We start from the raw sequence: 13,443 nt of genomic DNA, 5'->3' as shown, positions 1-13,443 counted from the left end.
GTTCAGAGCTGCATTTTAAATTCAATTTACAATCCATATTCACATCTGAGGATCAGTTGCTACTGAAATTAATATTTGCTATATACCCTCACTCCAGAATACATCCTAGCAATAGGAAACTAGAGCGCTCGGTGGAAACCCACCTAGTCACGTGAAGAAAGTACAAACTCCTTACAGAGAGAACTGGAGCCCAGTCAGTGATCATGCACATCTGCTCTCACCCCAACCTCCTGCCACTCCACTAGGAATAGGGTTCCCCTTGTCCTCACCTACCACCCCACCAGCCTCCGGGTCCAACTTATAATTCTTCGTAACTTCCACCACCTCCAATGGGATCCCACCAATAAGCACACATTTCCCTCCCCCTGCCCCCCATTTTCCACAGTGATTGCTCCCTACGCGACTCCCTTGTCCATTCGTCCCTCCCCACCGATCTCCCTCCCGGCACTTATCCTTGTAAGTGGAACAAGTGCTACACATGCCCCTACACTTCCTCCCTCACTACCATTCAGGGCCCCAGACAGTCCTTCCAGGTGAGGCAACACTTCACCTGTGAGTTGGTTAGGGTGATATACTGTGTCCGATGCTCCCAATGCGGGCTTCTATATATTGGCGAGACCCGACGCAGACTGGGAGACCGTTTCACTGAACACCTACGCTCTGTCTGCCAGAGAAAGCAGGAACTCCCAGTGACCACACGCTTTAATTCCATGTCCCATCCCCATTCTGATATGTCTATCCACGGCCTTCTCTACTGTAAAGATGAAGCCACATTCAGGTTGGAGGAACAACACCTTATATTCCGTCTGGGTAGCCTCCAACCTGATGGCATGAACATTGACTTCTCTAACTTCCATCAATGCCCCACCTCCCCCTCGTACCCCATCCGTTATTGCCCATCCTCTGGGCTTTCCCCCCTCCCCCTTTCTTTCGCTCTTGGCCTCCTGTCCCATGATCCTCTCATATCCCTTTTGCCAATCACCTGTCCAGCTCTTGGCTCCATCCCTCCCCCTCCTGTCTTCTCCTATCATTTTGGATCTCCCCCTCCCCCTCCCACTTTCAAATCTCTTACTAGCTCTTCTTTCAGTTAGTCCTGACGAAGGGTCTCGGCCCGAAATGACGACTGTACCTCTTCCTAGAGATGCTGCCTGGCCTGCTGCGTTCACCAGCAACCTTTATGTGTGTTGCTAGAAATTCCAGTATCGCAGATTTCCTCGTGTTTGTGTATCAGTCAGTGATCGCTGGCACTGTAAAGTGGTTGTGCTAATTGCTGCTCTACTGTGTCACGATAATTCAAATCAGAGTACTGCAGCACAGAAACAGCTCTTCAGCCCATCTAGTCTGTGCTGAACAATTATTTTGTCTCATCTCATCAACATGCACCTGTACCATTATGTTTCCTTCACAATTACCCTGAATCTTTATGTTACTTATATCCGAGACCAATCCAGATTGATTAAATTACATCTGAGATTTTCTGCCAAAGGTTAGGGAAGGCAAAAGCAACTCAAGCTGCAAAAAGAAGTCACGTGATTAAGTCAGCTTGTATCAGGAGGAGGAATGAACAATCCTTTCGTAAACATACCGACAGTAAGAGATCAGAGAAATAAGAGGTTGGGACATGAGATTCTACAGACGCTGAAATATTCATGCTGGATTGTAAAATATCACTGCCTGGTCACAGGTTGTTCTGATCTGATCTGAACTACTCGTAAATCATCTTATGCAGTCTTCTGAGTCAGTCAGGCGAAATATATCTTTAAAATGTTCCTTCATCCACTGACTAATTTAAATGCTGAACTCACCTGTAATCACAATGTTCACCTAGTCATAGAGTTATAGAGCATTTCAGCTTAGAAACAGGCCCTTTGGTCCTTTTAGTCTGTGCTAAAGTATCATTCTGCCTAGTCCCTTTGACCTGCACCTGCATACCTTCCCTTTTCCTCATGTACTCTGCTGACCCTCCTCCTTCTCTTTCTCCCATGGTCAACTGTCCTCTCCTATCAGAATCCTTCTTCTTCAGCCCTTTACCTCTTCCACCTATCACCTCCCAGATTCTCACTCTATTACCCCTTCCCCCACCCACCTGACGTCCTCCTCAACTGCTCTCACCTATTACCTACAAGCTTGTCTTTCTTCTCCTCCCCCCACCATCTTACTCTGGCTTCTCCCCACTTCCTTTCCAGTCCTGATGAAGGGGTTCGGCCCGAAACATTGACTGTATATTCGCCTCCATAGATACCGCCAGACCTGCTGAGTTCCTCCAGAACTTTGTGTGTGTTGCTCTGGATTTCCAGCATCTACAGAATCTCTTGTGTTTAAATCGATCCCTTTTGCAATGAACTATCAACTCAATCAATGTCAGTTTACAAACAGAAGACTGATATCCACTCACCTGGTTGAGAGAGAAGGGGTGTGTAGGGGACTTTGGGCTCCATTGCAGTCATGGGCGGGGGTAGCAGGGGGTTTGCGAAACTGCGCAGAGGATGAGTGGGGCGGACGCACGCTGTAGGAATCGTTCTGCTTGGGGCCTCCTCCCCTGAAGAATGCTCGGGTTGTGTTTGAGTTAACACGGCAGGCTGTTGGAGATGCGTTGTTTGAACTTCGCTCATGGCTTTGAGAAACCAAAGGATGAACCAAGTTACACTGTGTAATAGGAACAGCAGCAAACAAATTTTAAAAAACAGAATTTCATTAATTAATTTATTTAGAGATACGGTGTGGGACAAGCCCTTCTGGTCCAATGAGCTGCCACTGCACAGTAACCCTCCTCTTTAACCCTAGCCTAATCACAGGGCAATTTACAATGGCTAATTAACCTGTGCCTTCAGACTGCGGGAGAAAACTGGAGCACCCAGGGGAAACCCACACGTTCATGGGAAATGCTGGAATTGAACTCCGAGCACGGATACTACGTGCTGTAATAGCATTGTGCTAAACGCTCCACTACCATGGCACTGCAAGATGGTGAGACATCAGCCTGAAGAGAGTAATCTATGGGAAAACAATTCCAAGCTCCAGTTTGGAGCTCTTCTTTATCAAGACTACTGAAAATGTTGAAAGACCAAATCAGTTAGAGAACATCTGTGGAGAGAGCCTGCCCTGATCTGATACACCAACTGTTTATTCCTTTCCACAGATGCTGCCTGGTTTGCAGACTTCCTTCAGCATTTTGTACATGTTACCCCTGTTAAAGAGTCCCAGAGCTCTTTCCATAGATATTGCCTGACCCATTCCGACATGTTGGTCCATGGACTCTTCTACTGCCACAATGAGGAGTTAAAGGAGTAACACCTCCTATTCCATCTGGGTAGCCTCCAAACTGATAGCATGACCATTGATTTATCCAACTTCCGGTAACTCCTCGAACCCCTTCTTCCATTCCCTCCTCTGACTCCCTTCTTAACTCTTCTCTTTCTTCACTTGCCTATCGCTTCCCTATGCTGCCCTTCCTCCTTCCCTTTCTCCCATGATCCATTCTCCTCTCCTATCAGATTTCAGCCCTTTACCTTTTCCTCCTATCACTTCCCAGCTTCTCACTTCATCCTCCCTTCCCTACCCACCTTCTAGCCTGTACTTCTCACCCCAACTTCATATTCTGCCATCTGTCCCCTTCCTTTCCAGTCCTGAAGAAAGATCTCGGCCTGAAATACCTCCGCCCAAAATGTCAACTGTTATTATTAATTTCCATAGAGGCTATCTGACATGCTGAATTCCTCCAGCATTTTGTATGAGTTACTCTGGGTTTCCGGCAGCTGCGGAATCTCTTGTGTTTATGTTGCCTGACCTGTTGATTTATTTTTTAACCAACATTTGCTGTTTTCATGTAGGCGATGAACTTCAGTAATTTACCATCCGAAAATGAAAAAAATTTTCTTTTCAATTTTCCATTCATCTTTCCATCAAATACTTTAAACTTTCAACCTCAATGTCCAATCACACATGGTAGAAAATTAAGCAACTAGTATTTTTGCACCAGTTCCCAAGGATTTATTTCTGCCACAATTAGTCCTCCATCTAATCCATTACGAACAGTATTTTTTCTGTACAATTATAAAATAAAATTGTGAAGTTACTGGGACTGGTTCCGCCCTCTTAACAAATGTTGGCTTCGTTCCTTGGTTGTCTATTTTTGCAAAATTCCCAATCCAGTGCAATGTTTCATTGATTTTAACCCACAAAAAAGATTGTAGGGAAAATTTTCCCAAAATCCATAAAACCAAAAGACATAGGAGCAGAATTAGGCCATTTGACCCATCAACTATGCTCCACCATTCCATCATGGCTGAACTATTATCTCACTCAACCCCATTCTCCTGCCTTCTCCCCGTAACCTTTGACAGCCTTATTAATCCAAAACCTATCAACCTCTGCTTTAAATATACCCAAATGACTTGGCCTCCACAGCCACCTATGGAAATGAATTCTACAGACTCATCACCCTCTGGATAAAGTAATTCATCCTCAACTCTATTCTAGAGGAATGTTCTTCTATTCTAAAGTTGTGCCCTCTGGTCTTGGTCTCCCACCACCATAAGAAACATCCTCACCACATCCACTCTATCCAGGCCTTTCAATATTTGATATGCTTCATTGAGGTCCCCCCTCATTCTCTCCCATCAACCCCATGGAGATAAATATTAAAACTTACAATGCATCATACTTATTTTGAAGAGAGATAATGCAATAGGTTTCCTTTGGTGCAAATCTCCTGTTAATGTTTAATAAATAAAGATTCTTACTTGGTCCGTATCCACGGTCAACTGCCAGTGTTGGAAATGGCATGGTACGCAGTGGAAATTGTGGATGTGGATATCCACATGTTGGAGATGGCAGGATGCCGGGATACTGGGCACTTTCCAACGTTGGAACAGGAATCGCACTGACAACAGCTACAAATAGAAAATAGTACAACATTGTTTGGTTACATGGCAAACAAATACACAGGTACCCCAAACGTGAAACACTGGATGTACTTACACTCCAGTAGCCATGTTATTATGTACCTCCTGTATGTCATGCACCTAATAAAGTCACCACTGAATGTTTGTTCATGGTCTTGTGCTGCTGTAGCCCATCCACATCAAGGTTCGACACGTTGTGTCTTTAGAGATGCTGTTCTGCACATCACTGTTGTAATGCATGGTTATTTGAGTTACTGTTGCCTTCCTGTCAGCTTGAACTAGCCTGGCCATTCTCCTCTGACTCCTCTCGTGAACATAATATTTTTGCCTACAGAACTTCCGCTCACTGGATTTATTTTTTTTGTTTCCCACACCATTCTCTGTAAACTCTAGAAACTGTTGTGATCCCAGAAGACCAGCAGTTTCTGAGATACTCAGATCACTGCGTCTGGCACCAACAATCATTCCACGGTCAAGGTCACCTAGATTACATTTCTTCTTCCATTCTAGTGTTTGGTCTGAACAACAACTGAACCTCTTGACAATGACTGCATGCTTTTATGCATTGAGTTGGTGCCACATGATTGGCTGATTAGATATTTGCTTTAATAAGCAGGTGTATGTAACAAAATGTTCACTGAGTGCAAATTAACAATAAGCTAAAGCAGTTTTGTTTCATAATTATGATGCATTAATGCAGTGTATTCTTGTAATTAATCTACTTCCCACATTAATTATGATGAACAAAGGGTCACCTTCCATTAGAGGACACTCCATGAAAACGTCACTTAAAATAAAAAACAAATTCTCCAAAATCCTTCGAAGCTTAGAAGACATGAACAGCAGCTTAGATGATTATGGGATGTCAACATCATATCTAGTGACCCTATTGCAATCCTACATCTTTATATTGAGTCAAAGTGTTGTGTTCCCTTGCCCACATTTATTAATGAGACCCAAAGCCAGGAACATAAAATAATTTTTTATTCAATAGGAATAACTCAGGAAGAAGGAACAGGAGCCTCAGTACCCACACTACCAGGTTCTTACAAGAAATTATGGTGATACAATGCAGAAAAGGTCCTTCTGGCCCTTTGAGCCATGCTGCCCAGCAACATATGATTCAATCTTAGTCTAATCACAGGACAATTTACAATGACCAATTGTCCTATCAACTGGTGTGACTTTGGATTCTGGAGGGAAACCGAAAACCAGAGCACACTGAGGAAACCCTTAAAGCACGAGGTGAACGTACAAACTCCTTACGACAGTGGTGGGAGTTGAACCCGGTCACGCATACAGTACAGTATTGTGCTAACCACAATGCTACCATAAAAAAGATGTGCTGTCATTGGACAGGGTCCAGAAGAGGTTCACAAGGATGATTCCAGGAATGAAAGGGTTATCATATGAGGAACGTTTGATGGCTCTGGGTCTGTTCTCGCTGGAATTTAGAAGGTTGAAGGGGGTTTTCATTGAAACCTTTCAAATGTTGAAAGGCCGAGACAGAGTAGATGTGGAAAGGATGTTTCTCATGGTGGGGCAGTCTAAGACAAGAGGACACAGGCTCAGGATAGAGTGACATCCATTTAAAACAAAGATGAGGTGAAGTTTCTTTAGCCAGAGGTTGGTGAATTTGTGGATTTTGTTACCATAGGCAGCTGTGGAGGCCAGGTCGTTGGGTGTATTTAAAGCAGAGCTTGATATGTTCTTGATTGGCCAGGGCATCAAAGGAGTGGGGCTGAGGAGGGAAAAAAAGGATCAGCCATGATTGAATGGTGAAGCAGACTCCATGGTCCAAAAGGCCTAATTCTGCACCTATGTCTTATGGTCCCATCACTGAATTGTTCCCACAACCTATGGACTCACTTTCAAGGATTCTTCATCTCATGTTTTTGATATTTATTGCTTATTTATTTATTTATTTATTATTATTTCCTTTTTTCCTTTTATTTTGCACAGTTTGTTGTCTTTTGCAGATTGGTTGCTTGCCCGTCCTGTTTGGTGCAGTCTTTCATAGATTCTATTATGACTCTTGGATTTACTGAGTATGCCCGCAAGAAAATGAATCTCAGCGATATGGGAGAAAACCAGAGCACCTGGAGGAAACCCATGAGATAATGGTGAGAATACACTATACAAATCCCTTACAGGCAGTGGCAGGTATTGAGCACTGATCGGTTTTCACTGGCGCTGTAAACCAATGCACGAACTACTATGCTACTATGCTGCCCAGGGTTAGGGAGGAAAACTGTGACACATATGCCTAAGGATTACCATTGAAACACTGGGGAAAGAATTTCACTTTAATTTGTAACTGGTGACGTGAAAATTTAGAACATGGAGAGCACAGAACGGCATAGTAGACGATCTTCGGTCCACGACGTTGTACTGACCTTTTAACCTACTGTAAATCAATCTAACCCTTTTCTCCCACATAGCCCTACATTTTTCTATCATCCCTGTGTCTATATACAAGTCGTTTAAATGTCACAAACTTCTCCTTTGGCTCGTCTAGCGGAATTAGTCCTTACTCTTAATAATTTCTCCTTTGGCTCCTCCCACTTCCTCCAAACTAAAGGTGTAGCTATGGGCACCCATATGGGTCCTAGCTATGCCTGCCTTTTTGTTGGCTTTGTGGAACAATCTATGTTCCGTACCTATTCTGGTATCTGTCCCCCACTTATCCTTCACTACATCGACAACTGCATTGGCGCTGCTTCCTGCATGCATGCTGAGCTCGTTGACTTTATTAACTTTGCCTCCAACTTTCACCCTGCCCTCAAGTTTACCTGGTCCATTTCCGACACCTCCCTCCCCTTTCTAGATCTTTCTGTCTCTATGTCCGGAGACAGCTTATCCACTGATGTCTACGAAAAGCCTACTGACTCTCACAGCTGTCTGGACTATTCCTCTTCTCACCCTGTCTCTCACAAAAATGCCATCCCCTTCTCGCAATTCCTCTGTCTCCGCTGCATCTGCTTTCAGGATGAGGCTTTTCATTCCAGGACGAGGGAGATGTCCTCCTTTTTTAAAGAAAGGGGCTTCCTTTCCTCCACCATCAACTCTGCTCTCTAACACATCTCCGCCATTTCACACACATCTGCTCTCACTCCATCCTCCCGCCACCCCACTAGGAATAGGGTTCCCCTGGTCCTCACCTACCACCCCACCAGCCTCCGGGTCCAACATATTATTCTCCGTAACTTCCGCCACCTCCAACGGGATCCCACCACTAAGCACATCTTTCCCTCCCCACCTCTCTCTGCTTTCCGCAGGGATCGCTCCCTACGTGACTCCCTTGTCCATTCGTCCCCCCCATCCATCCCCACTGATCTCCCTCCTGGCACTTATCCTTGTAAGTGAAACAAGTGCTACACATCTCCTTACACTTCCTCCCTTACCACCATTCAGGGCCCCAGACAGTCCTTCCAGGTGAGGCGACACTTCACCTGTGAGTCGGCTGGGGTGATATACTGCATCCAGTGCTCCCGATGTGGCCTTCTATATGTTGGTGAGACCCGACTCAGACTGGGAGACCGCTTTGCTGAACACCTACACTCTGTCCGCCAGAGAAAGCAGGATCTCCCAGTGGCCACACATTTTAATTCCACATCCCACTCCCATTCTGACATGTCTATCCTCGGCCTCCTCTACTGTAAAGATGAAGCCACACTCAGGTCGGAGGAACAACACCTTATATTCCGTCTGGGCAGCCTCCAACCTGATGGCATGAACATTGACTTCTCTAACTTCCGCTAATGCCCCACCTCCCCCTCGTACCCCATCTGTTATTTATTTTTATACACACATTCTTTCTCTCACTGTCCTTTTTCTCCCTCTGTCCCTCTGACTATACCCCTTGCCCATCCTCTGGGTTCCCGCCCCCCCTTGTCTTTCTCCCTGGGCCTCCTGTCCCATGATCCTCTCGTATCCCCTTTTGCCAATCACCTGTCCAGCTCTTGGCTCCATCGCTCCCCCTCCTGTCTTCTCCTATCATTTTGGATCTCCCCTCTCCCTCCCACTTTCAAATCTCTTACTAGCTCTTCCTTCAGTTAGTTCTGATGAAGGGTCCCGGCCTGGAACATCGACTGTACCTCTTCCTAGAGATGCTGCCTGGTCTGCTGCGTTCACCAGCAACTTTGATGTGTGTTGCTTGAATTTCCAGCATCTGCAGGATTCCCGTTGTTTAAGTGTCACTACCATCTTTCCTTGCAGCAATTCCACACACATACCACTCTCTGTTTCAAAAAAAAACTACCTCCCAACATACTTTCCTCCAATCACTTCAAAAACATGTCTCCTTGTATTAGCCATTCCTGCTCTGGGAAAAAAAAAGGTGCTAACTGTCAACACCATCAAGGCCTCTTATCATCTTATACAGCTCTATCAAGTTTCCATTGGGCTGCTAATGCGCGAGAGATACAGGAGCCTTAACTTCCACATACCTTCAAGCTTCAGGCTCTTGAACCAGTGTGGATAACTTAACTCACCTCAAGTCTGAACTGAATCTACAACCTGCGGACTCACTTTCAAGAACTCTGTAACTCACGTCGTCAGTATTCCTCAGTATTATATATATAGTAGTTGTTTCCATTATCCCGAGAGCATATTGAAGCGGCAGGGCCTGGATCCGTGGGTGAGGAACAACCTGAGGTTTGGACAATTTAAGTGCTGGACCAGATTGAAAAAGTCAGGGGTTGGGATCGGGGCAGAGGGACAGGCCAATGTTCAGCTCACTGCTCCACGGGGTCTATCTATCTCTGCACTGAACTGAGGCTGTGGCCTACAACAAATTGGTTCCTGCATCAGCTGCAGTGATGCCTGGCTGTGGACTCCCTTTAGTGAATTTCAGTTCTGAATGCTATTTGCTTACTTTTATTGTTTGCATGATTTGTTTTTCTTCTCTCTGTACATTGGCTGTTTGACAGACTTCTTTTATTTTAATAGGTTCTATCAATTCTTAAATACCTCAAGATTCAGTCTCATGAAGAAAAACAAGGCATAAGGCATTGGTCAAATGGAACTATTGTGAGAGGTTATGGGTCCTTATCGAAGGAAGAACGTGCTAGCAGTGGAGAGGGTCCAGAGAAGGTTCTCAGAATGATTCTGGGAATGAAGGAGTTAATGTAAGAAGAGCATTTGACAGCTCTGAGCTTGCACTCACTGTACTTTAGAAGAATAAGAGGGGATCTCTCATTGAAACTTATTATATATTGAAAGGGGACGTAGAGTGGATGTGGAGAGGATGTTTCTTATAGTATGGGAGTCTAGGATCCGAAAGGAAGGGTGTTCTATTAGAACAGTGATGAGGAGGAATTTCTTTAGCCAGAGGATGGTGAAACTATGGAATTCATAACCAGAGACAGCTTGGAGATATTCATTGGGTATACTTAAAGAGGAGATTGATAGGTTCTTGATTTGTGAGGGTGTCAAAAGTTACGGGGAAAAGGCAGGAGAATGAGGCTGAGAACGATAATAAATCAGCCATAATGGAATGGGGGAGCAGACTTGAATGGCCGGATGGTTTAATTCCACTCTTGTGCCTTATAGTCTCAGAAAGATTAATTAGTGGAGTCTTCTTGGAAGCATATGCAATTAGTAGAAACTTGCAATGGTAATTAGTTCAAAACAATGTATAGATCTGTGGGCAGCTTCCGGAGGGATGTTTCTTGAACAAAAGCTAATGATCACAGACACTGCAATTTGCACTTAAAAATGTTTCAGTCTATTAGGATATTGTTTCTTAAGCATATTGTAATGGAAAAACTAATGAAATCTCTACCCCAATGAGTTTAAAGAACAACAAACTGTATTTCTAAGGAAAAATAGATTGACTTTATAAACGAAAGTCAAGAATGATAAATGTCAGTATTGGTTCTCAATCCTAAGAAGTCTTTAATTTCTAAACCAATGGAATTAACACAGAATGCAATTTGCCATAAATGGCCTAATTTTGTCTATTTTAGAGGGAATTGATAATCTTTTCCTCCAAACGGACCACAGCTTTGTTAGGGTTTGGAGGCTTGCATGCCTTAATGTCTCAGGGAGCTATGCTGGCTGGAGTCAGGGCTTTCTGCTTTGGCTATTGATAGGGTCACCCATGCCAAACAGGTCAAAGGGTAGAGGCTAGACTATGAGTGGTCCACCGGTCCTCCAGGTTCAGTGGTTCAGCTCAGGGCTAACAACACTAACTAGTCAAACAAAATTGTTATGGAAACAGCAATGAAGAATTTTATTTACATCTGTGTGCGATGGTATTCCCAAGTCTCCACCCAGAACTTGCAGGGCTGACAGTAGTGGAAACTAAGTCGCTGTCACAATGAAGGAAGCCCTGACCACCGCCTGAGATGGAGGACCTTCATTGCTGCTCTAAATGCCAGTGGCATAATGGGCAGTAGTAGTAGAGATAATTTTCTGTTGAATCATGTTAGAGTGAAATTTTGCAAAGATTTTCTTCTTCACAAGTGTTTTGGTAGAAAAGTCATAGATTTGAAGAGTCACACACCCACAGTCCACCATGTCCTCATCAACAATTGTCCATAAAGCCATAAGACGTAGGAGGAGGATTAGGCCATTCTACATTCTGCTATTCCCACATGCTGATTTATTATACCCTTCAATCCCTTTGAGTTACTGTTGCCTTCCTGTCAGCTTGAACCAGTCTGGCCATTCTCCTCTGACCTCCAACATTTCTTCCGACAGAATTGCCGCACACGGGACGTTCTTTTTTTGTTTTTTGCACCATTCTCTGTAAACTCTAGAGACTGCTGTGCATGGAAACCTCAGGAGATCAGCAGTTTCTGAGATACTCAAACTACCCTGTATAGCACCAATAATCATTACATGATCAAAGTCACTTAGGTCACATTTCTTCCCCATTCTGATATTTAGTCTGAACAACAACTGAACCTCTTGACCAAGACTGCATGCTCTTATACATTGAGTTGCTGCCACATGATTGGCTGTCACATAATGCATAATTTACATTAATGAGCAGGTGTCCAGGTATACCTATTAAAGTGGCCACAGAGTGTACATAACAAGCCAATCTGCATCTGGGTCAGAAAACTGGCGAGTCATTTCTAAAGTGCAATCCTTCATCAGAATTTAACAGATAGCCTCTGCAAAAGGTTAAGGCATTTTGATTATCCTTAAAAGTATTATCCTTTTGTAACGTTTTGCATAAGAACTCAAGGATGCTTAGGAATATGAAGAAAACCATTAGTCATGATAAAGCCTTTGGCTTTTGCATAGATTAAGCAATCCATATGCTCGATTGCCACGGATGAGTGCTGGGAGAGAGACATGAACAATGGAAGTATGCCGTCAACATCGAGACTTTAAATGTATAAATGAAAGAACAGACAAAAATATCTTTTATAATTGAAAATAGCCAGATGGCTAACATCATCAATCCTTAACTTTGCATGCCAATTGGTTAGTTGTTGAGGCTGCAGTGATTTATCCTTTCACAAGAATGCACTGAGCTGGTTCCCTTAATTGTCAAAGATTACGCTGGCAATTTCATCCATTCACCTCTTTCCTTAAAAATGAATCATAATTTTAGTTGAAAGCTGTGTCCATTATTCATCATTCAACCCAGGAAAGTGATGATTACAGCTTTTCCAGAATATAGCATTTGCAAAATGTTAGTGTGAAATCAATAGCAAGTTAGTATATGGAAGACTTCTTACTGAATTAATTTTCCCTGTGTCTGGTTTTAACATTCATGCAGAGTCTACACTCTATTGAATAGGCAAAACCTCCACTGAAGAAGATAGAGTAAGTTCAATCAAGTGAGTAGAGACATTTTGAAAACATAAAATTACTCTAAATATGGTGGCAAGTGGCAAGAGGTAAGAGGTAATCTTTTCCACACTGACCAGTAACAACAATGTTGTTTCTAATGGCAGCTGTGCATTTGTCGTTCAGTTGGAGACACGGCAGGTTTTTATTGGGTTAAATTGGGGTTTGTGGCAAATGGCTGTTTTTAGAGTTAATGGTATCAACTTGGGTGGTGCACAATGCTATTACAGATCGGGGTGTCAGAGATTAGAGTTCAATTTGCCTTGTGGTAGCCTAGTAGTTAGTGTGATGCTATTACAGCTCAGGGTATTGGAGTTTGGCAATTCTAATGTCTTCTGTAAGGAGTTTGTATGTTCTCTCTGTGAGCCACAGGTGTTTCCTCCAGGTACCCCAGTTTCCTTCCACAGTCCAATATGTACAGGTTACGAGGTTAATTGGTCATTGTAGATAGAACAGAATAGAACTTTATTGTCATTGCTCAGGACAACAAGATGGCGGTGTTACTCCAGTCCAGTTGTAAGTTGTAAATTTTAAATTGTAAATTGTCTAGTGATTAGGCTAGGGTTAAATAGGAGATTTGCCGGGCAGTGCAGCTCGATGGGCTGGAAGAGCCTGTTCTGTCCTATATCTCGAAATAAATAAATCCGAAGGCAATCTATTTAACAAGAGTAAAAGGTCAACCTTATGAATGAAGAAGAGGAATTTCTTTAGCCAGAGAATTCGTTGCCAC

General features: G+C 43.6%; 1 protein-coding gene across 1 annotated transcript in view; it reads right to left on the bottom strand.

The window, feature by feature from the left end:
- Nucleotides 1-13,443, bottom strand: part of dcc (DCC netrin 1 receptor) — a 1,002,879-nt gene that overhangs the window by 20,476 nt on the left and 968,960 nt on the right. Inside the window, exons 26-27 of the mRNA XM_072252112.1 lie at nt 4,743-4,892; nt 2,396-2,614 (exon numbers count right to left, since the gene is read on the bottom strand). Of these exons, the coding sequence (XP_072108213.1) occupies nt 2,396-2,614; nt 4,743-4,892 (369 nt within the window). The remainder of the gene's footprint in view (nt 1-2,395; nt 2,615-4,742; nt 4,893-13,443) is intronic.

This window comes from Mobula birostris, chromosome 3, assembly GCF_030028105.1.
Source record: "Mobula birostris isolate sMobBir1 chromosome 3, sMobBir1.hap1, whole genome shotgun sequence".
NCBI classification, from domain to species: Eukaryota; Metazoa; Chordata; class Chondrichthyes; order Myliobatiformes; family Myliobatidae; genus Mobula; species Mobula birostris.
Note: the sequence above shows the minus strand (reverse complement) of the source record. Positions and strands in the feature narration are given on the sequence as shown.